This window comes from Apus apus, chromosome 1 (genome assembly GCF_020740795.1).
Source record: "Apus apus isolate bApuApu2 chromosome 1, bApuApu2.pri.cur, whole genome shotgun sequence".
NCBI classification, from domain to species: domain Eukaryota; kingdom Metazoa; phylum Chordata; class Aves; order Apodiformes; family Apodidae; genus Apus; species Apus apus.
Window position 1 is genome coordinate 189,343,832 of NC_067282.1, and position 25,747 is coordinate 189,369,578.

General features: G+C 36.0%; 1 protein-coding gene across 2 annotated transcripts in view; it reads right to left on the reverse strand.

Moving 5' to 3' along the window:
- TBC1D22A (TBC1 domain family member 22A) overlaps positions 1–25,747 on the reverse strand; it is a 165,267-nt gene that overhangs the window by 30,935 nt on the left and 108,585 nt on the right. Inside the window, exon 12 of one of the 2 annotated variants that reach the window (XM_051642042.1) lies at positions 4,803–4,898. The exons of the other annotated variant lie outside the window; for it this stretch is intronic. Within the exon in view, the coding sequence (XP_051498002.1) occupies positions 4,803–4,898 (96 nt within the window). The remainder of the gene's footprint in view (positions 1–4,802; positions 4,899–25,747) is intronic. 2 annotated transcript variants of the gene reach the window in all.

Below are 25,747 nucleotides of genomic sequence, written 5' to 3' on the forward strand. Positions count from 1 at the left end.
CATCTAAGTTTTCCTTGGTGCTATAAAGGAAAGGCAGCTAAAGGAGATGCAAAGCAAGAAAAAATGATGGACTGAAAAATGATCTTTACAGCTTCTTTGCAGTCTGGATGAATATAAATGAAGCAGAAATGCATTTGTCAAAGCCAAAGAAAAGGACACTGTAGTAATAAAGATGTGAGTTGATGACAGCATGGGTGAAAATGTCTGTTAGACAGATAGAAAAGCCTGTATCTTGGAATCATAAAATCTGCAAGACACTTTCCTTACTACAACATATAAAATATATGTTTATATCTTTTATATATTTTTATATCAGCTGTGTCAACAAAATGATAGCTTACTAAAACAAAAATTTGGGCTAAACAGTTAAACCAGAATCAGTCCATCATTACTATAAGCTTATATTCAGTTTGACAGCTGAATCTAGTCCCTGAAGTCCTGTTTCCTTACAAATCTTTCAGATATCCAATACAAAAAAAAACATTAAACTCAACAGACATATTTAAATTGATTTTTAAATTCTAAATATGCTCAAAATTATGCTTGAATATTTCACCACTCACATCTCTCAAGAATTCAGGAGAATTTACGAATTATGGCAGTGGTTAGGATAATTAATAACAAAAAGTCTAAGTCTAAGACATGCTGATGAATATAAAGGTCTCCTTTACTTGCATCTTTAAGTACTTAAGCTTAGATAGTAGAAATTAAATTAATTCACACTGTGCATTTACATCACAAGTAATAATTTTTCACATTAAAAAAAATATTTTCATCTATATTAAATTTATTACATTTCTTTGTTTTCTGATCTGAAACTAGAATTGAACCAGTGAATTAACACACAACATAGAAGAGCAACTAAGCTGATTAGGGGTCTTGAGAACTGGCCTTGAGAAGAGGCTGAGGGAGCTGAGGCTGTTCAGCCTGGAGAAGAGGAGGCTGAGGGGAGACCTCATTGCCCTCTACAACTACCTGGGAGGAGGCTGTAGTGAGGTGCATGTTGGCCTCTTCTCCCTGATGACCCACGATAGGACAAGGGGAAATGGGGTCAAGCTGTGCCATGAGAGGTTTACGCTGGATATTAGGAAAAATTTCTTCACAGAAAGAGTGGTGAGGCATTGGAACAGGCTGCCCAGGGAGGTGGAGGAGGCATCATCCCTGGAGATGCTAAAAAAATACAGGGTGTTTCATAAGATAGTTTAGTGTTTAGGTGTTGTAGGTGGATGGTTGGACTTGATGATCCTGAAGGTCTTTTCCAATCTTGACGATTCTATGATTCTAACATTTATACCATAAACAGAAATACCATAAACCAAGAATGACCCATTTGAGCCTATGAGAAAAAAATCATATCTGTTACAAAGGAAAATCCAAGCCAGGATTAAAAGGTCTTCCAATAACTGTCTGCCTACTGTGTACTCTATTCCCCCACATGTGAAGTAAAACCTGCTAATCTGAAGTATGAATACGGCTACAGAGCTACCCAAACCAGCTTCTGTACCCAAATTAGCTTTCTGTACCTGGGTTTGTGAAGCATCCTATGGAGGTAAAGTAGACTCTCTCTCTCTCTCTCTCTAGAAGTGAGTGCCATGAGAGAATAACAAGCTCTAACTATAATTAAAACACTGTAATTCTTTTCAACAATAACATAATTGCCAAATTGCATCACGATAATCTTTGCCCTAACTACATAGCATTGCATCACACAGCCCATTGCATTACACAGCAAGTTTCAAAATAGGACCAAAGCTTCCTCAAAAGCTTGCAGATACCTTTATTGAGCAGGACTCCGAGCAAAACAAAAAAGTTGTTGTTTTTTTTCCCTCTCCTCAGCATCTTGAAATAAAATGTTTTCTCTTGGGACACTACAGTTTGAAACAGTGTCATTCATACTCTATTTTACAGAACTCTGACAGGAACAATTTACAAGGACATGGACAAATGGCATTGAATAACCTGTGGAGTGTCAAGAGGTGCCAGTTTTCATAAAGCAGAGACATCAGTCAAATTCTAGAAAAAAAGCTGTAAATTGCTCTAGATTTAAGTATAAAGTATCACCTTTCTCCTCAGTTGTCTATTGTAAAAAACTATGCTATCCTGCAAATGTCATGTTTCAGAGGAGGTCTACATTGAGATCTTATCAAACAGGTGGCAGTAAGAACAATAACTTCTTCAAACAGATTACAATTAACACAACTTCTATCATAACTTTATCAGAGTGAGAAAATTATTCTGTTCTTTCAAACATAAAAAAAATGGGACTAGCAGGAACATCGTTTTATATGCTTCTTTTAGAAGCTTACACTATTATTTACATATATATCTAATATATATACAACATAGATATAATTTCAGTATCTGGAGGCCTAAATTGGTTTCTTCCTCTATTTCCTTCATCAAAATTTATTTCCTCTGATATAATAATGTTTAATTCCACAAATGTAAAACAAGTACTAACTAGTTTTCAGGTTTTATCACTTTGCAGTACTAGTCCAGTCAGCCTAACTCCTTGCATTGCAGAATTTCTGCTGCTGCTACAAAACAAATCGCCAAAAAAACCCAAAACCAAGAACCACACACATGCTGTCTGTAATAAAGAACTATTATCATGCACAGCTGAATATCTGGTATATAAGTATATTAATTTATCTATTCATATGAGGAGGAGGAAACAACACATAATTTTACTCAATGTTTAGGTTGCAACAAGACATAGTTAAGATAAGGAGAATAAATATTTCCTATAATCACCCAGTATGTAGTATTACTGATAATACACTTCAACAAATAATAAGAAAAAAATATTGAAAAATCAAGTAATTTAAAATCGGCCTTTGATAACCTACTCAGTGTCTCATCTGGCATATCACCACTTCTGATGTTTTGGGAAATTATTCTGTCTTAGAGTTCCTGTGAGGTTTTTAATCCTACTGAAAGACATGTAAAAGAAAAGAGAGAGCTTTCACAGGTGGTGGTAAAGAACCAGACACTCCAACTGACAATTAGGAGAGAGCTGCCTATGTCACGTGATTATACAACACACAATGCACAAATGAAATGATTGGATGCATATTTTGATTATTCTTGATGTAGTCTACACAACACAAAATTTCCAAACAAAATGCACTATAACTATCACTTCTCAATAACATGAATCCAACACAATCAGAGTATTCCAACAACATATACTAAACTTCCCAATTTTTGATGTAGTTCAAATGCCTGTTACTTGAGCTACTACTTTGAAGACTAGGCAATGGTCTCCAACTTTTATTAAGAAAGTCTAAGAATAATGGAGTTTATTCTTGCCTGTGGGAGAGAAATATTATTTGGAGAATTTATAACACTTTAGTCATTTTAAAAGGTCATGTTACACAATAAAGGTCAAGCCTTTTACTGATAACATATAATAGTGATAAAATTGCAATAGTCTAGAGAGCCACAAAACTACTAATTGCATTTCTATGTTGTAAGCAAGTTAAAGCAGTCTGATAAATGTGTTTCAGTGTGTTCCTGACTTACATACTTCATAGTCTAGCTTATATAGCCTATAAAGAATTAAACAATAAAGAAATACCTTAACTATTAAATAAGTAAACAAATCTGAATGTGTAAGGAGAAGAAAACAAATCTTCATGGTACTATACCTTGGAATTACTATTTACAGAGTTGTAATAAATCCAGTAGAGATGAGAAAAATTATGAACTTTAGTGCAGGAAGTCAACAAGAAAATTTTAATAGGAAGGATTAACAATGAACAATTGTAGTTGAGAGGCATGGCTGCCAACATTAAAGTTGTTTTTGACAAAATATCATAAATTGAGAAAATGTGGCATTGTTAGGGTAGTATAAATTAAAGTTGTTAAGTTGTGCCCCTAGGCGTTTTTTTATTGCAAAGATGGGCAATGACAGTTAAAGTGCTCTGAATAAATTGTTTTATGAAGTAAGATAAAATAGATTGAAGGGATACACAAATTTACACAACGGTTCATTTGTAAAGGGCAACAGAGTTCAGTAAGATTGAGAGAAAATAAGCTGGTAACGGGCCATTTCCCCGGGACAGGCAATAGTGGGGGCTTTGCAACACAGTTTGTTTACAGTCAGCCTGTAAACAGGACCTTAATGCCTTTCAGGCACTGCATGGGTATCACAGAGTAAAATTAAATTGGAAGTATTTCCATGAAAGTGAACTGTCACCGGTTCACAAACATAACTGAACTTCTATAGGGGTATGCAAATGACTTGCCTATTTACCATATTCAAATCCTATTCCACACAACTCCCTGATACACACTTTGCTGGGAAAATGTGAGGTTTTTAAATGTAGGGACCTGAAGTAAATACAGTATTTTTAGTTCATTTTGAAAAACAGGATCCTTTTTTCAAAAGACTGCTTGTCTAGCTTTTTTTAAAGCATGAACATCACCTTGTAAAAGTGTGCTGTTATACAGATGAGGTATTATAAATAACTCTAGCACTGCATTTAAGATTAAAAAAAAATAAATATCCAGTTACCTTTTCAGAAAACCTCTTTGTGAAATACTAAGGCTCTACTTTTAACAAGAAATCCTCTTTTCAAATCCTGTCTCAGTTAAGATAGGATTTTTTTGCAGAGTGGACAAAGAAAATACATCTCCTGCTGCTTATAGCCCATCACTTCAGGTCTAACAGTTTGGGAGCAACTCTAACAGTCAGACACTATCAGTCTTGCTACAACTGCTTCTACTCCCCAAGTAACACTGGGGAGCTAAATGTATTAAATACCACCCTGTGCTTGAAAAATATCCCCTTCACTTACTTGAAAATCTTTCTCTTCCAGGATCTCTTTCCTCCACCTGACAAGGAAGGCAGCACAGACATACAAGTGGAAGTGAGAAAAACCCTCTGGTTCAGACTAGAAAAAATAAAAATAAATCATCATTTCAATACACAAATAATATTTTTGATCACCATATACCCAAGTGTATTTTTATGACATTCACTACTAACTACAAATGTTAGCTAAATCTCTCTCTCTTCTCATCACAAATATGTATGCATTTCATCTATGCTAAACCTATTCACAGCTATTATCACTAATGGGAATTAAGGAGAGGTTTGCAGTTCTCATATTTAAATTCATTCTTTACAAATGTGTTTCTTCCATTTCTGATGTTATCCATTAGTTTATATGTCATGAAACACTGTACTGTCTCACTCAACTTTGTGGTGTGAATGTATATTTATCTCCATTATTAAGAGCAAAGTAGCACCTTTTTCATTAAAAATTCTGCTATAGGAAACTAATACGTATTTCAAAAACATACAACTTGGTCTACATTTTACTAAATTAGAGGTTTTTACTAAAGGAAAAAACTTACTCCTTGTAACACAAAACATTTACAACTCAGATTTGTATTCAAATCTGCACCTTTCTGTTCTGGTTCAAGTCAGCAGATTCAGTTACTTTATAAAACTCCCCCCAGAAATTATGATTTTATAATTATACCTAAGGGTTTCGAAAAATTTGTGATCCTACTTTTAAAAGACCAATTCTTCTTGTATTACCAAACTAATCTTAGATTTTATGTGCTATACCACTGAGAACTGAAAAAATAATTACACTTAATTATCAACGTGATGACTGCGAACTAATGCTATGTAAAATCTCATTAAAACAACATTTAAAAATAATAATCATAAAATTAAGCTACATAATCTGACAAATGTAGGGATACTTAAATGATGATATCTAAATAATTTATAAGATCTAATTGTAGTACTTTGTAGCAAATTTTGCAGAAGCCCACTCTGAAGTACGTGCTGTCACTGATGAAGACTTTCTGGCACAGTCAGAAGCAGCTCAGCTCACCACTACCTGGTGAAATATGATCTTTGTTTAGATCTACTTTTAAAAACAGGTAAATGACAAGCACAGCACCAACCTAAGCATTTGCACTCAAGCTGGAAAGCAGGGGAGCAGAAAAATGTTGGTTACAGGATAGATGCAGATAAAGCTGGTCTGAGACTGCTAAACAGAGAAAGTACAAAAATACTGCTGAGATGTGATTAACAAAGAGGAAGACTATTTTTGCAGATGAAGAAGTAGTGAGACTAAATAGTCTGTTGGCAGGAAAATCTCATTTAAGATAATAATTATTTTTCAGGATATTTTATGTATTGGATTGCTATCCTGCCTGAATATAGTAAAGGTTTGCATTTCTTTAATTAAGTAACAGGAGCAAGAAAGAGGGAAATGAAAAGAACTTGGTCTTTTATTAGTATATACGAATCCTCCTTTCTTGTCCTCACTCCTCCAACATTACATAAACTCTTAAAAAGACACAGGGGAGAATGGAACAGGATTAAAGAAATCTGTCTGAAAGCAGCATTTTAACTTATAAAGTGAATTTGGAATAACTGTTGGCAAATTTTTTTATTTTGTTCTCTCTGACATGGACTCACAAACAATATTACATAGCTAGTCAAATTAGATCATTACAGTATTCTTTTATCTGGAAATTACCTAAGATACTGATTTAAAGCCCAAAAATTCAGTCCATTATCATATAATAAAAAAAATTCCTCCATAGCCAGAAAGCCAAGAAAAGTGGCTTACAAAACAAATTAAAAGCGAATAAAACAGTAGAGCTGCAAAATGGAAATTGAAAATGTTTTTGAGGAATAGCAGAAAAAATATCTGGAGGTGCACAAGAACTTTTTCTTGAGATTTTTCTGTTCAACCTTTTTTTTCAATACAATTTTCTTCAGCTCTTTTAAATGAAACAAAATAGGTTTAAATATGCAATTCATTAGAGAAAAATGCATATCTCCCTATAGACTTAAAATTTCATCATACTTCAGAGTAAGTCTAAGCTACAAAGTATTTCCAGTGGATAGTTTTAGACAGTTTTGGAAATTGAGTAAAACAGCTAATGCATAATTGCCTTTTCTAACACCTGCTACCTATTATACTTTTCCATTTGTAGCTTTTGAAGTTACAAACAGTTTGATCTCTAGATGTACAGAAATGCAGACTACCAGCTAAAAGCTATTTAAAATAAAATATAAACAATGACCTTGATTTAAATATTTTAGCAAAAGATCTCAAGACAGATGTACAACCTTCCAGAAGACTTATTCTGAACATATTACAGATGACTCAGAGCACATTATCTAAGAACCATCTGTCATTATCAATAAAAGTCATTTAGATTGTTAACATCACAAATATCTCATTGCCCTGCAAATGCTGGATCTCCTCTGCAGCTGAAAAGAAAGGCATGCTTCACACTGCACTCCACAAACTTCTTGAATTAGACAGTCACTGAAAGAATGCAAATCTTGTTGTATGCCTCCCATACCCTAGATAATTCAGCATGTAGGGAGGATAATATCTCATGGTATTGTATTAATTGATAAACACAATATGTGATTATTTTTTAAGTACTCAGAATGATTAAAGCTTTGAAATTGTGCCAGGGTTAGGTATTAAACCACCACATTTCACACACATTAATGGCTCAGACACAAGGACATCAAAACACTTTTAAGATTTCAGATGAATACAGCAACTTTAAGCAACTCTGTTTTTTACACATTATAAAAAGCATTTAGTTTAGCTGTAAAGAGGTTTAAGTAATTTTTCCAAAATTATTCAAGCAAGCCATGGCAGAAAAAGAGAAAGATGCCAGTGCAGGATTATAATGGAAAGCGGAATGTGTTGGCTGCTCCTGTTGCCTTTTTCATCAGCCAGGAACTCTTGACTTCCTAAGCACAGACTCAATCCTCTGCCAAAATTGAGGCTCAGAGCTCCAGTCTAAGATGACACTTAGAACACTGTGGAGAGGTCCATCATAGTAACTATTCTGCCACCAGGAACGACCAACAGCAGATGACTAAGAGTATAAAAGTGCAAGCAGACAGCAGTACCTGTTCAGAATACTCATCCAACTTTCAATGCTTTCATGCTCAGAGATGTCTTTACACAAGCTGTAGAATATGCCCATTTGTTAGCTGATAATGGATTTGTCTTTAGTTAAATGGCTAAAGCTTTTGCAACTGTAAACTTTTTTGATAATCAAAGTTCTGTGACAAACAATTCCAAAACACAAATGCATACTATAGAGCATGTCTGCTTTAAACTCAGCACCTGCTTGTTATCGCACTGAAAGAGAACAGGAAAACTCATTTCCTGATCACTTTCTTCAGCCCATTCATCTTTACTTCTCTTTGCAGACTAGAATTTTTTTTGTCCCTCATATACTTGTTCCACCACCTTTGCTCAGCCTTCTTAAGCATACTTTTCTGTATTTTCTGATTTTGAAATAAGGCCCAACTGTACACAGCATGTAAGACACAGAAAGAATACAACTCTCATAAATGCATAATGATCTTTTTGTTTCCCTTTCCCAGCAATTCCAAGCCTTTATTTTTTTCCTTTTTCTTTCCTGACTCTTACTGAGCTCAGATTTGCCTCTTGTGCTTGAGTGTAGAAAACTAACTTGAAGCCCATAGTTAAACCAGTAAAATTATGATTGTTCCAAGCACACACACATTATCACTTTGTATTTGTCCATGCAGAATTTCACTTGTTATTTAGTGCCTGGTTGTAGCAACATGAAATCCTGCAACTCCTTGCTGCGTACCTCTTGCCTTTACCACTCTCAATAACGTGGAGTTGCCTGCAAACTTTGCTGTCTCCTGTATGCCTCCTCCAATCCCTTCAGCAGAAACAGCTAAAGCCACATCACAAACTGTAAAAGAATTACTTGCGATTTCCTTTAATTTTGAACCTGTCTGCTTATTCCTACCATTTGTTTCCTATCTTTCAGACAATTATTATATATACAAGAGCATTCCCTTTAATTCCACAGCCGTGTTTTTTCTTTAACAACCTTTAGGGAAAAAATCATCTTCACTGTTTTCAGCAATCTCAGTTGGCTATCTCAACTGGTTCATATGTTCACTGGCTCTTGAAGATTTGCAAGGTGTGATTTGTCACTACAAAAAACATGAAAACACTTTCTTAAAGTGTCGTATTTACTCATGGTAAAAGAATATTATTATTAAGTTTGGAGAGCACTGTACTGAAGTCACATAAATCCTGTATCTCTAATCTAATCCTGTATCTTTACTGGACTACTTCAAGGATTGCAACTGTTTTCATTGTACACAGCAGTTTACCAACTTACGTAGGATCATAACCTTCTCCTGCCTGACAGTTTTACAGGCAGCTATATAATGAAATTTTGATTATGCTGTGGTGCTAAAAATTTTAATTTTAGCCATGATAGACATTAAAAAGTATTTTTTTATATACATAAAATACGTATTAAAAACATTTACTGTTGTCAAGTTAGCACATTCTGGATTGTTTTCTATAATTGATTTTCTTTCACCATGACTGTTCCCAAGGGGATAATCTTAAAAACAGTAAATGACTAACAGCACTTTTCTAAGCTGACAATAAACACAGCAACAAAGTTGGATAATTTATGCTTAAGAAAAACAACAAACAAAACACACACAAAAAACCCCAACAAAAAACCCACAACAAAAAAACAATCAAAAAACAACCTTACTTATAGTTGGGCCTATAACAGCTGTTTCTAATCCATGAATTAATAAATTAAATATCCATCAATTAATATGAAAAATAATGGGTTAGTTTGATCTTTGCATTAAAAACAAACCTGATCCAAACACATTTCATAGTGCTTTAAAATCTGTAATGGAAACCTTTTCAGGTCATAACAGCAAGCTAGAAGTATTTGGAACAACCAAACACCATGCAAAAAATACTATCTCAGCCCTTAGTGATCACTCATAGAAAAGCTGTTTTTAAAACAACCTTTGTAACAACCGTGTTCACATCTCCTATTTCATAGACTTACCTAATGTTTTGGTTCAGAAGGACCCTAAAGATACCTATTTCCATCACCTCTTCATGGGCAGGGACACATCCCACTAGACCAGCTTGCACCAGGCCCCATCCAGCCTGTCCTTGAACACTTCCAGGGAGGGCCTGTTCCAGTGTCTCACCTCTCTCATATTGAATATCTTCCAAATATCTAATCTAAATCTACCCTCTTCCAGTTTAAAGCCCCCACCCCTTGTCCTATCGCTAGAGGCCCTTGTAAACAGTCCCCCCCAGCTTTTCTCTAAGCGCCCCTTCAGGCACTGCAAGGCTGCTAGATGATCTCCCTAGAGCTTCTCTTCTGTTAAAAAAAAAATTATCTTACAATATTCTATTAGATTTGGTAGATTTATGCTGAAAACTAGGTGAAGATTGGTTTTCATAACAATTTAGTTACTTGGAAAAGAACCTAGATATACACAGATGAAATACTGATAGTGAAACTATCAGGAAGCTTATTGATTTCTTTTCTGTAATTTCCCATGCTAATAAGCCTCTTCTCATCTGTAGTGAAGAGTGACCTGTTCTTTGTATTTACTGGATAAAATAATACTTAGTCTGCTGCTTTTAATTTCTACAAAGCAGAAGGTAAACAACATCCATTTTACCTACTAGTTATGCCTAGGCAGAACATGGCAAGCACAGGGACATGGCAATGTGAGCATGGATTCTACCAGTGATAATCACTGTGATTTTTGCTAACAACAAACAACAGAATGGTGAGGGAGGAGATATAAAACCCATATCTAATATGCATATTTATGGCTCCTAGAGAAGCAAAAAATACTACTTTCTGCAAGCTTTTCTTCCATGTAAGGATTTAAGATCAAAACTCCTGAATTGTTTGGAGATGAGAACATCAGAACCAGCAGCAAGAACTAATGGAACTACAGTGCATTAACAAATAACAGCCACATAACATTTTAAGTCTTCATCAGTAACAGTGGATAATTTACACTGTTTAGGTTTTAGAAAGTGGATGATTACTTACAGCTTTATTTTCTTTTGTTCACTATAATGAATGTATTGAAGAACAAAGTATTTTGGTTAGAGCCATTAATATGGTTCCTAATTATCTTACCAAGCCACGGAGCAGCATAATGACTTAAAGCAGAGAATCTCTGTGTAATTAACACTGAACATCACTATGTCCTTGACTTCCTCCAACAGCATGAAACAGAAGCATACAATGTATTTTGTTTCTTGCACGACTATAAACCTGAAGCATACACTTCCCTGCACTCCGTAGTCCTGAGTATTTTCCTCAGGAAAAGACTTAGGCAGTTAGATCACACAAGCTCTAAGAGGGTATAAGATGACACTACCAACAGTCTCTTCAAAAACATACACACACTTGAAAAGTCTACCCTCTAGCCATTTGTCAGAAAATTCACTTTGTATCTTTAATTTATTCAGATGTCCCCACCGTAAATTAAAATCCCTCTTGCGTGTGAGAAGTTACGGAAGTACTGACTGAGTTGTTAAGGAATGGCTTAGTAATAGTAAGAGGAGGATAAAACCAGAAGCAACAGACTAGTTGCCAGCCCACCCCCTCACTGCCTCTAGCACAGGTGTAGCTTAACAAAACACCGTCTAAAAGCTGCAAGCTGTTTATTTTTTAATAGGTTATATAACGGATTTGAGTGAAAACCTCCAGACAAGATATTTTCAAAGGCTTGCACCTTTGGGATACTAAATTCAAATCTCATCTTTTTTTTTAATCTGCATTCAATGACAGAAATGATAATTACTGCAAATACTTATTTTAAGTTAGGCTTACAGTTGGCCTTCAATTATTCAGACGTGATTGCCCAGCTGGAAATAAATTTGTTTTGAAGTTTCCTTCTAATTAAGACCCTATTCTTTCTACCTGAAATCACTAATTTAATTTGAACTTAAAGATTAAAATTCCTGTTACTTGAGAAAGTAATGACTTGACACCAATTAATTGGTCAAAATCGTGGTGGGGAAAAAGCAAAGCTGTGTCACAGCAAAAGCAAAACTGCTTTTATTCACAGAATTGTACTGGAAGATATGAGTTACCTTACAGACCACAAACTAAATCCAGATAATTAGTAAAAACACACTGCAACGAATTTAATTCTATAGAACTCTGCTGTAAGGCAAAATATTTTCTCACAAATGTTAACCTGCTTTAAGCAGACTACTGATTTGAAACAGGGACAGGAATCATTGATTAAAAGAGAATATGGCAACTTTTCCACCTGCAAGCAGAACTTCAGCAGAGCATGTGAATCAAAACAGGATCATACTCCCTAAACAACCTCTTTTTAAAAAGCAAATGAGCACAAATAAGTAGTATGACTAATATTTACTGAACTGATTTTCTATTTCACCTTTTGAATTTCTAAAACTATTTACCTCATGTATCTTTTTAATTATTTTTTGCAGTTCATTCCCAGAGAGCCTTGATGCTGGGAAATTAATTAATGGACAACAATAGAAGAACTGTCAGCATTGTTTAAACACAATCTCAGCACTGGCCTCATTTACATGTATCCCTTTATTCTAAACAATGGGACTGCTGAAATTGTTAGCTCATTAAAAAGAGCACAAGGATATCCTTTTCTGCAGATACTCATTAGTTATCACATTTTGCTGAAATACATGATGAAGACAACCACTAGAACTTTTAGCCTCCAGATTTCAAAGATACCGAAATAGTCGTATATTAGTTATACAACTGTTTTATTAATTTGCTTTAGCTTTACCATACCATTAGCTTTAATAAGTTAATAAATTAATTATTCAAAATAGACTTGTAAAAAATATAGTGTTAGCTTAACACTTCACAACTCAAAAAAATCATTCAAGTAAGTGTAGAAACACAAATCACATCTTTATAGTGAAAGACTAAAGTAACATCTAAACAATTTTATTAAAAACTGCTGCTTATTCCTACTTCTCAGCAAATAACAAGAATATGCTTACTGACTGACACACTGCCAACATGCAATTCAAAGATCTCCTCTCATTGAGTGTATTTTAGGTCACATTTGTCACTTCCAGATATGTAGGGTCACATGAGTGCCTTTCTGAACAAAAGTCAGTAGTTTGATTGCAATGAAAGCGATGTTAAGAATATTAAGTAATCCAATAAAGATACTACTGAATTCTTGTCCAGTGAACAGATACTCTATAATCTTCCAATTCCCACATCTGTAAATTGAAGGATTACATCAATGTAATATGTAAATGTTTTGTGAAGATTTCTTATTAGATACTGAACACAATTAGATTTACACCAATACTTTGTGTGTAAGAAAGACCTATTTTCTTCTTAATATTAACAACTAAGTTTTCAAGCAAGCTATTCCAATGACTTCTTTTTCAAGGAACACAACATAAGAACTGAGAATGAACAAATACCTGTATCACATTCAATAACACGTTTTCTAATAGGTGGGCTTGTTGACTAAGAAGGCAAGTGAACAGGATAAGTGGGAACAGAAATATCAACAGTATTTAGTAATAAACATGAGTTATAACCTACACATATCAAGCAGTGTCCAATGGCAAGACACGGAGCAACGGGTACAAGCTGGAGCATAGGAGGTCCAAGTTAAACGTAAGGGAGAACAACTTTACTGTGAGAGTAACAGAACTCTGGAACAGGCTGCCCAGAGAGGTTGTGGAGTCTCCTTCTCCAGAGACATTCAAAACACATCTGGACATGTCCCTTTGTGATCTACTGTAGATGATCCTGCTCTAGCAGAGGAGTTGGACTAGATGACTTTCAGAGGTCCCTTCCAACCCTGACCACTCTGTGAGCTACTGTCTTCCTTTCCTGTTTCCCCAGCTAATCTTTCTCAGTTTATTTACAACAGAGTCCAGTCATGACACAGAGTCAAGAACACTACCCAAGATTCTAGCACAGCAATTAAAAAGACACTCAAGATACATCACTAGCTTTTTTCATCCTCTTCTCTCACCACGAAGCACATAGCATTCTACAAGCTAGCAACACAATCTGCAATTTCTGATGACCAGTATTCCTCTAATAGACTAGGAAACTTTTGGAACTGTTATCTTCCTTGACTTGCTGGCCTGAAAAAAATGCAACTACTTCCTTCCATAGCAACATGATCAGAATCAGTCTCTACCTAGGGATTGCAGTTGGGCTGAATGTTCAATCTTGTCTCATCATGATGATCTAATTGCACCAAGCTTTTTGTGACCATATGATTGCTTAACAACATTCCTTGGCCTACATGCTTTACATTTCATTCAGCTTCTATTAAAACTAGCATACTAATAACTCCAGAGAAACTGAAGCAGGCAGCTGCTGAACACAGCAGCCTTTTTACTGATTAAAGAGAAGAAAAAGTGTAACGTCTGAAAACAGTCAGCTGCTCTTCATCTATGTCCAGCACACAAGCTCTATGGTCAGAACTCTGCAAAACTGTATAAAAGGACTTTTAAAAGGGCTGATGTCAAAAGTAACTGAAAAGCCAACACCATTACTCGTTCCAAGTATCTCAAAATTGCTACTCGCACAATACCACAGCTGGAAATTTTAATAATGCATGTATTTTAATTAAACTCATTAGATACCTGATAGCTATCATCAGGAGCCTTATCTTGTCTGGATTAATAAAATAACCTGCTTCTAGCTTTTAACAGTTCATATACAAGACTCACCAAGCTAATCCAAAAAATACTCTTCAGACTACTTCTATCCCTATCCACCAACCGGTGACAGTAACAGAATAATAACGATGATCAGGTGCAGCTTTGCTGAACTCTGATCAGAACGAGAAACTACATCCAATCAAATCAAAGTCTGTAGAAATAATTAGCCTTCACACTGGATCACTGATTGAAGACAGCAGCATGAAACTTACTTATCTGAAAACAGCAACACCTGTAGAGTTGTTGCAATCTGCTTTATCAAGATTCTCTGGAGGTTAATGCTGATGCTACCACTCTTATCTCTGAGAAGTGAAAGATCTGTCCTGACCCTGAAGAGTCCTGAGCAATTATGAGACAGTAACACTCTCATACTTCAGCTCAGATGTATCATACACTAGCCATCAATGCTTCCTCAAGGATATAAATTGCAACCACTTTGTTGAGAAAAGCCTCTACAAGAAAATCCTACTGCAACGTAAATGAAGAAAACAGTAGCAGAAAGTGAGGCAAATTTTAAGATATTACCACCTGCATACAACTTTATTAATTCTAATATTATCAATAACATGAGACTTTTATTTTCTGGGCAAGCTTACTCCATCCAAGAAAAAGCACAGTTGTGCAGTGGGTGTGGAACTGGATGACATGCCACACTCTGAAGGTGGTGGTAAACAGCTCTTTTTCAAACTGATAACCTGTCACCAGCAGGGTCCCTTGGGGACTGATACTGGGCCCAACACTGTTCAGTATCTCCCTAAGTGATCTGGATGGTGGGATCAAGTGCACCCTGAGGAATTTTGCAGATGATACCAAACTCAGTGGGGAAGTAAACTTTAGAAGGGAGAACTACCCTACAGGAAGACCTGGATAAGCTGAGTGGGCTAGGAAGAACCTTATGAAGTTCAACAGGGATGGGTATAAGGTCTTGCACTTCAGAACACGTAATCCAGGAGTGCAGCACTGGCTGGGATCTGCCTGGCTGGACAGCAACTTTGTGGAAAGGGACCTTGGTGTCTTGGTGGACAGCAAGCTCTATATGAGTGAACAGTGTGCTGCAGCAGTAAAGAAAGCGAACAGGATGCTGGTTGCACCAACAAAGGTATCAACCAGCAGAGATAAAGAATTCACCCCACCCTACTCAGGTCTTGTCAGGCCACACCTGGAACACAGTATTCAGTTTTGGTCCCTACTATACAAAAAAGATGTGGAGAGGCTGCAGAGAAGGTCACAAAGATGATCAAAGTAGTGGGAAGCCTGCTGTAAAAGGAAAGGCTGATAGAACTGGGTTTGTTCAGCCCTGAGAAAAGAAGGCTTAGGGGAGACCTCATCATCGTGTTCCAGTACTTGAAGGGCTGTAAGAAAGATGGAGATTCCTTTTTTCCAAGGAGACCCATGGAAAAGATGAGGGGGTAATAATGTCTTCAGGGAAATGGTGGGCTCCCCACCACCGGTCACTTCTGAGATTCAGCGGGACAGGGGGCTGAGCCATCTTGTACAGTTTGAAGTCCAAGAGATTAAAATTTCTACTTGCTTGCTCTTCTCTTTCCACCACATTCTGTAAGCATCTCTCCCCCAACCCATGTTGACATCTGAAGGGGTGAGTCTTCATTACCAGTACCTTCAGATGCTTCCAACAGATGACAAAGAGAGCAAGACCACCCTAAATCACTACCTCAACAGCCCTAAGCAGGTCAAAATGGGAGGACAGCTTTGATCCAAATAAAAGCTTTCTGGCTGAATTTTTTGGCTGAATGGAGAATCTTCAACTGAAATCCACAGTTAACATCTAGTACAGTACTTCTGTGAATTCCTTCATCAGAAACTATTGACCAAATAATTTAAAAACACAATACTAGTCCTACTGAAAAAACCTGGGCACTGCATACTGCATAGGATAAACATTGTCTCCAAATTTTCACTAGCTTTTTACTACTTATTTTATTCAAGCCTTCAAAAGAGTGCCTATTGAGGCTATAAATTACTCTTATGGGATTTGTTTGATGCTTTTTATAAAAGAAAAAAAAAAAATTACACTTCCATATAATTTACTTTAAATCTCTTTTATTAACTTGCAACAAGTAACAATAAGACAATCATAAAAAAATCACACTGCCAGGCTTCAGGAGAAATTTTATCAACAAAATGAATGTGAAAGGAACAAATACTTAGTAAAATTACAAGTCAGCCTCTAGAAAATTACAAAAAACAAAAAATATATTATCTACTCATGTTGTGAACTAAAATAGTAGTTATCTATTAATAACGTATCATCAAAATGTGGTTGTTTTGTTGTTTTGTTTTTTTTTTTAACTGCCTCTGTTCTTCAGTTTTGTGGTATTTTTCAAATGAACTAAACAGATTTTTCCCACATGGTTTTGCACTGCAATGAAGACTGAAGACTGAACTTTTCAGCTTTAAAATCTGAATAGAAAACAACCTGGAATGTTGGAAAAACGATTGTCAAGCTGTGTGTTCAAAGATAAATTTAAGTAAATGTCAATGTTTTAATATCTCAGGTGTCACTTAAGCTGCAAATACAGCTTTCATTTAGTATGTAGCTACAAGATTTTTGACACAGCTTACTCATTCCCGGTTCCTTTAAGTACATTGGTATTCCAACACCCTAAATCAGTATCAAAATAGTAAATGCAGATGTAGAAAATAAATAAATAATAAAAAAATATTTACTACAATTAGATTTTCTTTTGTCTTAAAGAAAATGCAAAGATACTATAGACTGGTCAGCCTCACCTCCATCCCTGGAAAGGTGAGGGAACAACTTGTTCTTGTCACTATCTCTAGGCATATCAAGGACATGGGGGTCATCAGGAGCAGTCAGCATGGTTTTACTAAGGGTAAATCATGTTTGACTAACCTCATAGCCTTCTATGAGGAAATTACTAGGTGGATGGATGATGGTAGAGCAGTAGATGTGGTATACCTTGATTTCAGTAAAGCATTTGACACTGTCTCCCACAGCATCCTTGTAGATAAGTTGATCAAGAATGGGTTTGGTGATCAGTCAGTGAGGTGGATCAAGAACTGGTTGAAAGGAAGGAGGCAGAGAGTTGTAGTCAATGGGGCGGAATCTGGTTGGAGGTGTGTGACTAGTGGAGTCCCTCAGGGGTCGGTACTGGGACCGGTGTTGTTCAACATCTTCATCAACGACCTGGATGAGGGTATAGAATGTACTCTCAGCAAGTTTGCTGATGACACAAAGCTGGGAGGAGTGGCTGACACACTGGAGGACTGTGCTGCCATTCAGAGGGACTTAGGCTGGAGAGTTGGGCGGGGAGAAATCTGATGAAGTTCAACAAGGGCAAGTGTAGAGTTTTGCATCTGGGGAAGAGAAACCCCATGTACCAGTACAGGTTGGGGGCTGACCTGCTGGAGAGCAGTGTAGGTGAAAGGGATCTGGGGGTCCTGGTAGACAGGAGGATGACCATGAGCCAGCAATGTGCCCTTGTGGCTAAGAAGGCCAATGGCATCCTGGGGTGTATTAGAAAGGGTGTGGTTAGTCGGTCAAGAGAGGTTCTTCTCCCCCTCTATTCTGCATTGGTGAGGCCACATCTGGAGTATTGTGTCCAGTTCTGGGCCCCTCAGTTCAAGAAGGACAGGGAACTGCTGGAAAGAGTCCAGCGCAGAGCCACAAAGATGATTAAGGGAGTAGAACATCTCCCTTATGAGGAAAGGCTGAGGGAGCTGGGTCTCTTTAGCTTGGAGAAAAGGAGACTGAGGGGTGACCTCATCAATGTTTACAAATATGTAAGGGGTGAGTGTCAGGGAGATGGAGTTAGGCTTTTCTCAGTGTTGACCAGTGATAGGACAAGGGGTAATGGGATCAAATTGGAGCATAGGAGGTTTAAGGTGAATATTCCAAAAAATTTTTTTACTGTGAGAGTGACAGAGCACTGGAACAGGCTGCCCAGAGAGGTTGTGGAGTCTTCTTCATTGGAGACATTCAAAACCCACCTGGATGCGTTCCTGTGGGATGTGCTCTAGATGATCCTGCTCTGGCAGGGGGGTTGGACTAGATGATCTTTTGAGGTCCCTTCCAACCCCTAGGATTCTATGATTCTATTATTTTTTAATGGCCAATACTGATGATCTAATACAATTTTCGAAAACTCTTTCCTGTACACTTTTATTTTCAGGGTAGTATGAAAAACTTACCAGCATAAAATCTCTGCTATCAGTGTATGGCTCTGTGGAAAGATGAAACTCGCCATATACTGACAATATCTGCAACTCATTCCAGTCAAAATAGAGGCAGTAGTGTGCTATTAGTCGGAAGAAACATGTTCTAACCAGTTAATGTGTCTTGCAAAGGGAGCTGCAAACCAAAGAAATCAGCTCATGTGGAGATCTTCTGAAAAGACTCCCAGAGCCATGCAGAAACTGCTTGTCCAGATGCAGGGACTGAAATAGTGGTGTCAAACAATTAAACGATTCCAGAAGTTTTACAATTTTCAGGACTAGCAATAAGCTACTGAAGAAGGATCCTGGACACCTTTCAAGAATCTCCATTTGCCACGTAACTTTCAGACAGCAAAGACAAAATCAGGAATATTTTGAGGGCTGTTTAGTTTTCATGCTACCTCAATAAAGCATGGCTTGTCTTAGAAGGCTGTGAAAAGCCATTGCATCCCTGTGGTCTTAAACTATAAACCAAATTAATACTCATTTCTGAACAACGACAAGGTGCTGCTACTATGGAAACAGGCGGGAAGCAAATGTTGTCACACTCTGCTCACTGAAAGCCTACAGGGATCCAGACTACAGAGTTCTGTTTCCATCCAGGGTACAGGATCAGAGACAAAGAGAATTTAAAACAAACAAGTTGTAGCCTATTTGCTCAATATCACACATGAAGGGAATCTATAAATCAGAAAAACAAAAGCCTTTGAAATCGTATCTTATTAAAATCTCAATGTAATAAAAGTTTTTCATTAAGAAAATGTTTTATTGAAAAGCAGGTGTTAGATTATTTAAAAATAAAACAACAGCACATCACCCCATAAAAGCAATTTTTCCAGAAATATTAAGTTAAAGCATACCTAAGAGATAACTTTCTTCTATCTGTAATCTGAGCTTTTAAAAAAAAAAATATCATTAATGAAAGTTGTTTATACCCTTCAGAAAGGACAGATTGATTTGTTTTCCCACTAACGCATTGCTTTTCCGCAGGTTTGATAAATTACTACAAACAAAGGAATAATCTAGTTAGCAAGAAGAAAAACTTCTTTATTAACAAACAGGAAGACTATTAGAACCTAAAGCTTCAATCCTGAAAATGCTACTGTTAATTTTGTGGAAAGGTATTTTGAGTACAACGTGTATGAATTTTTTTCAGCCCCAGGAGACTTCATTAAAGGATAATCAGAAGATACTAATTTTGTTGAGCTGGTTTGTATTTAATAATTTATACAAAACTTTCAAAAATCTGGTTTTGATTTATGGAAAGAAAACAGTAGACTGTTGACATTATCTGGAAATTTCCATACGTAACTTTTTACAAAAGTGAGCAAAAGAATAGACAGTATTTAAATGAAAAAGCAAGAAAGCACAGCCATTTCAACTGTTACCTCTATTGTCATATCTACTAGACCATGTTTCCCATCCAAAATAAACTATTTCTGCCTCAAATGCAAAAAATCTCCTGTATAGCTGTTTATATCTATTTAGCATATTCAAGGTATTATTCCTGTTTCCTAAGTCACAACGTAATCCTTGTATTTTCAATACTCTTCATTGTGTTTCATAAAAGTTCCATTAGAAACATGTTTAGAGCAAATATAAGTTGGAGGCATCATTTCCATTTATTATTTTTCATAATACCTTTTTCATTCAGAGGTATTAACACAATCTATGGAACTACTGCCATTGTTCTCAAAGAGAGATAAAGGACAAAAAAGCCCACAGCATAGTCTAATTAATGTAATCTATCAAAAACGATGGAATATATATTAAAAGTTATACAATACAGCATACAGTAATCACATGGATATTTATATTGAACCAGTTTAAGACTATTGTGAAAGACTGTCAATCTGAGACGTGTTTTCAGTTTATGTGCATTATATTCCTTTTCCAAAACAGACACCAGGAGGTCAGCGTGATGCCTCTAGAGGAAAAGTGAGATCTCTTAAGAGCTTCCCTTCAGAGTAACTGATGACACCCAGGAAGGAAAGTTCCACTGACCACAGTGAAGATCAGAAGGAAAATCACAGCAAAGAACTGGGGGTCCACACCAATCAGAGCCAGAAAAACTGATGAGAGGATCAGGAAGCAACCAGAGTTTGATGAAAGAAATCTTGTTGAGGCTAGAAAGGACTTTGAGCAGCTTGCTGGGATTCAGAAAGTCATTAAGGGCACAACTAATGCAGTGTTTTGATTTGTATTGCAAACATTCTTTTGAAATAAATTCTCATGTGCATTCATGTACTGAAACATGGCTTGTGTTGTAGAGTTTCTGTCCATGGACCCACTCCTATTGCACTGCATTATCTGTCAATGCAGATGTAAACCTGGAAGCAAACCTGCCCTACAGAGATGCAATGAACAGATGTAGAGCTGTCTACAAACTCCTTTTACTTCTGCTCTCTCATAAAGAATTTTGTGACTAGTAAAAAACCTAATTATTCTAATATCTACTTAATAAAATCTAGCCTTTAAACAATTTTAAAAGCCTTTTTGGAATGTTTTCATGTGAAAGAGGAGGAGCTGTTAACCCACCTCTAAGCTCAGGCCAATCTTCCTGTAAGAGGTAGTACAAGTAGTTAAGAACTATCTTCTTGCACATTAAAGATTTCCTGCAAAGTATTTGTGTCTTCTATTTCCATCATCACTTACAAGCTTAACAGAAAAAAAGGATAGTCAGATTGGGAATTTGATGTAATGTTTCCCTATATACTTTCTCTCTTTGCAGGAAAAGACACAGTATTTTAGTTTCAAAAATGTTCAGCCAAACTAAACCACAGAAGAGTCTACAATTTTATCTCAGCCATCTGCTTCATTTCTAAGCAAGGAATGTTCAATATACTGCAATAAATTCAAAGCCTTCAATCTGTCTCCTGTCACAAGAAAATGAAATTACTGCAGTGCTAAAGGTGGGGAAAACAGTGAATTTCCATTAATTCCTGAAGTGGCCAAATACCTGTTGACTCCAGACTAAAACAGAACATCATGCCCAATTTTCTTTGTTCTGATATTCAGAACTAGAGAAATCATACAGCCATAGGTCCAATTTCCACTTTAAAATGAAGACTTCTCAAAACTTAGTGAATATTCACCACACAATTCTTAGCTCTCTGAAGCCAAATGGACACCACTATCTTCCCTCTAGAAAAAGGAAGCGTAGCTAATTCATAATTATTAACACACGCTCTCTTTCATTATCCACTCTCTATAAGAAAGCCTGGACATGCACAATTGCTAGTCCAACCTCCAACAGTAACAGTATTCATCAGTAATCTTCTTGTGAGCCTTTACAATGGCCTTACTACTTGACTTCAATCAGCTGTAAAGCTCCTTTATTCTGTTATCACATCAGTGCAAGGGAATGAATGCCAAGGATTGAATGCCCTCCTAAAGGAGTGCAGTCATGCTATTAGAATAGCAATGAGCTTCATCTGACACTGCTTTCACAGTCCCTCACTCTGGTAGAGGAATGCAAGCATGCCAAAAATAAGTATCTGTTGAGTGCGAATACTAAGAAACATATCTACAGAATAACATACTAAATAGAGCATATCAAAGTTTAATAGAGCTGGAAGTTGATATAAAGGATGCAATTAATAGACTTAACTGGCAGCAGTTGTGTGCCGTTTGTCAGAAGAAAGGGATGCAAGGAATAATTATTCTATTTGTGAGAAAGATATGCAGAATTTCAATACAGAATGTCTCATCTATTAATACTCCATTCTTCTTAAGCTCTTTTCATTTTTGTTGATGCAACGACCTAAGCATAGTCTTGCTCTTGCTCATTTTGATAAAGAGAAGAAAACTAGAGATCTAGATTAAAAAAAATAGATGATTATTCATATTCTAAGTAGACTCTTTTGGTAGCTCAGGCTGTCTCCTCCCTGTACTGTTTACTGTTGTGCAGATTACTTCAGCCAAAATAAGGGATTTGGCCTAATAGGAAATCTCTACTAACATGCCTCCAGAATCCAGACTACCGTATTGACAAATATCAGACAACTGAGGCAGGAAACTGAATTGTCATTCGTAGTTTAATATTGCTTTTAGGATTGACTCAGAGTTACATCTGCTTTTATATTTGTAATTTCAAATACATGATCAGCACTGCACTATGACAGCAAGCTATGCTTTACCAGGAAGAACATGCAAAAGAGCATATTTCTAGTTCTACATTGGCAATTTAGTAATAAATATTTTATAAAATGCTTTACACAAATTTGTATTTCAACAGTTAGTTAGGATAAAGTCCACTTTCAGACCCGCTACAAAGAGTGTTTTTTCCTCTAAAAAGGTTATTTCAACTAAGAATTTTTAGAAGGTTTCACTCAAAATTTGCATTAATAATGATACTGAAAAATGTAAACGATCTTGCAAATATAAGATGTCTGAAAGGAGGAAAGACATCAGAAGGCTTGGCAAACAAAATGCAGCAGCTATCCTAACAAAACATTTTAATAGGACATTATCTTTTAAATCAACAGTAAACCTCAAGCCCATTCATTCTGTAAATCTTGTAATTCATAATCTCAAAACCATTGTGTTTATGCTTCTATTTCCTTACATGCACAAAGACAGACTGGTTTTGTCCCCTCAGTTAAAATTGTTTATATCTAAAATAAAAAAATAAAAAAATCTTCCTTGCATGTGAGCCTATTTAAATTCCTGTGCTGTTTTGTTAAGGATGAAGAGAAAGGATGTTACTGTAGACTGTGAAATGCCTTTGAGTTATTTGACCAGAAGCAGATTGTTTCAATCGTGCATTACACTCTACAGGCCATTTTAGAGCAAGCAGGAATAGTTAAATCTCTTTGCTGTGAAGTATCTGTCAGCATCAACTCCTACTTGGAGAAGCAGCAAACAACTTTTGTGCCTCTTCTCAGGAAGAAGGCATTGATGTGGCAAGTGAAAGGGGCTTCTGAACACTGTTTTGAGAACATGAACTGACATCTCAGCATACTGGAGAGGCATCAATACTTAATGAATGACGTTGACATTTTCTTGAATTTTCATCCAGTGATGTAAACAACAACTTCTCCAGTAAGAATGTTTTATATACTGTCTCCTGCAACTTTCCATCACATTTGTGAAAAGATCAAAACTCAGGATGGAGCTCTACAAAACACCTACCCCAGTGAAATTACACAGTTAAAAATGTATCTTCAGTGATGCTAGACTTCAGTATATAGTATTTTGGTAACACATTTGGTGATACATTTTCCCAATAATGTATGCAGAGAACTTTCTTTCAGTCAAGGAAGAAAAAGTATTGAGAGAAATCAATAAAGGGGCTTTTTTTTTGTATAGGTGAGCAGCAAAAATTATCATAACTGGTATACCAATTACATCCTAACAAATAGTTATCAGCACATGCAGGCAGTAAAACTGGATCACATCACATGTGGAAAGGGGCCAAAAATGATTGCTTCTAATTACTTTACATAATTTTCTGTTGATGACCTAGACTTCGCAGTATGATGGAAAACCTAAAAATGTGGCATTTAGTTCTTCCATAAAGGAAAAATTGGAAGAAAAACAAATGTAGAATAATTTTAAATTACTCATAACATGAAAGAATTTCCTTAGTTTCGCTAGATTTTACAATCAGGTCTTTAAGGGATCAAAGCATGTTAACACAACTGTTTTATTTAGCAATGTTAAATGCAAGACAATTCATTTCTACCACACTTTGTTCTCCCTGCTCCTCTGCTGAAGGAATAACATTCGTTTTCACTAATGCTGTTAAAACAATATGAACATCTTGTCCATTGTGTAAAGTCATAATGTTTAAAATTAAAGAAATATTTCTTTCCAAATATATATGCTCCTGGCATGCAAACCCATATAGGACTTATATTAATGTTTTGTAAAAATTAAACACTTCAAAGATCTATCATGCAAGAATGTGGAACTAAGTAAAATATATATAAGGAAAACTGGATTATTGGGAACACTGGAGGTCAAATCTGACCAGGAAAAGGAAGCAGTAAAGACAGAACAAAATATGAACAAAACCTAGGAGCCTTGTGTCTCTGAGCAATCCTAACACTGAAAGGAAACCATGTTGTACTTTGAATAAGAATTTATTCACGTGAAAAGATCTATCCATCATAATTCCATTTAAAAAAGCATACAGTTTTGATGAATAATGTTCAAGACTTTCTTGGCTTAACTGGAAAGCAAAGACATAATTTGCTTATAATATGAAACGTATTTTGCATAAAATACTTGTTTTCATTTTTTTCTTGACACCAGAAGTTGCTTATTTGTTAGCAAATCAAGCAACCTGCTGAATCAGTCTGAATGAAGAGGCCCCTTCTCACGTATCTGAAGATCTAACAAGGAAGTAAACTTTCCCTACTCAGTTACTTTGCTGGAATAGAATGTACATGGAAGAGCAGAAAAAACATACTTGAAAAACAAAAGATGGCACTTTTCAGAGTATTGTTTTTAAAGCAAACCAATATTTACATGGAAAATGTAAGTATCCGTATCTAGCAAACCAAAATTTTACATTTTTCTATTTAAATATGTAAATTACCAGAGATCTTAATTACAGGTATTGTGCAGTTAATAAATACTGTGAAGGAAAACACAATCCACAATTTTGCATGTCCACTTTGCATTTCTTGGTATAATTTTAGACACTAAATGTAATCAGAAACATTGCAACCATGATGTGGCTATGAAAAAACAGTGCTTTGTGGAAGACAGACACCCTTCTATCACATAGAGCTTGTAATAAATTGTAAAAAATAATATATTTTTCAACCTTTCTAATCTTTCTAGAGTTATCCTTCTGCTCTTCAGGACAATCTGTGAAACTCCTACATCTGAGAAACTTTAAAAGCGTCCAGTTAGCTTGGAAAAAAATAGCTAAACATCTTTTATTATGTGGAAAGCATCCAAATGTTATCCACATAGCCTCAGTACCCCAGTGTGGCTACCCTAAAAGTCTCTCTTAGATTGACTACCTTCTCTTTCACAGAGGT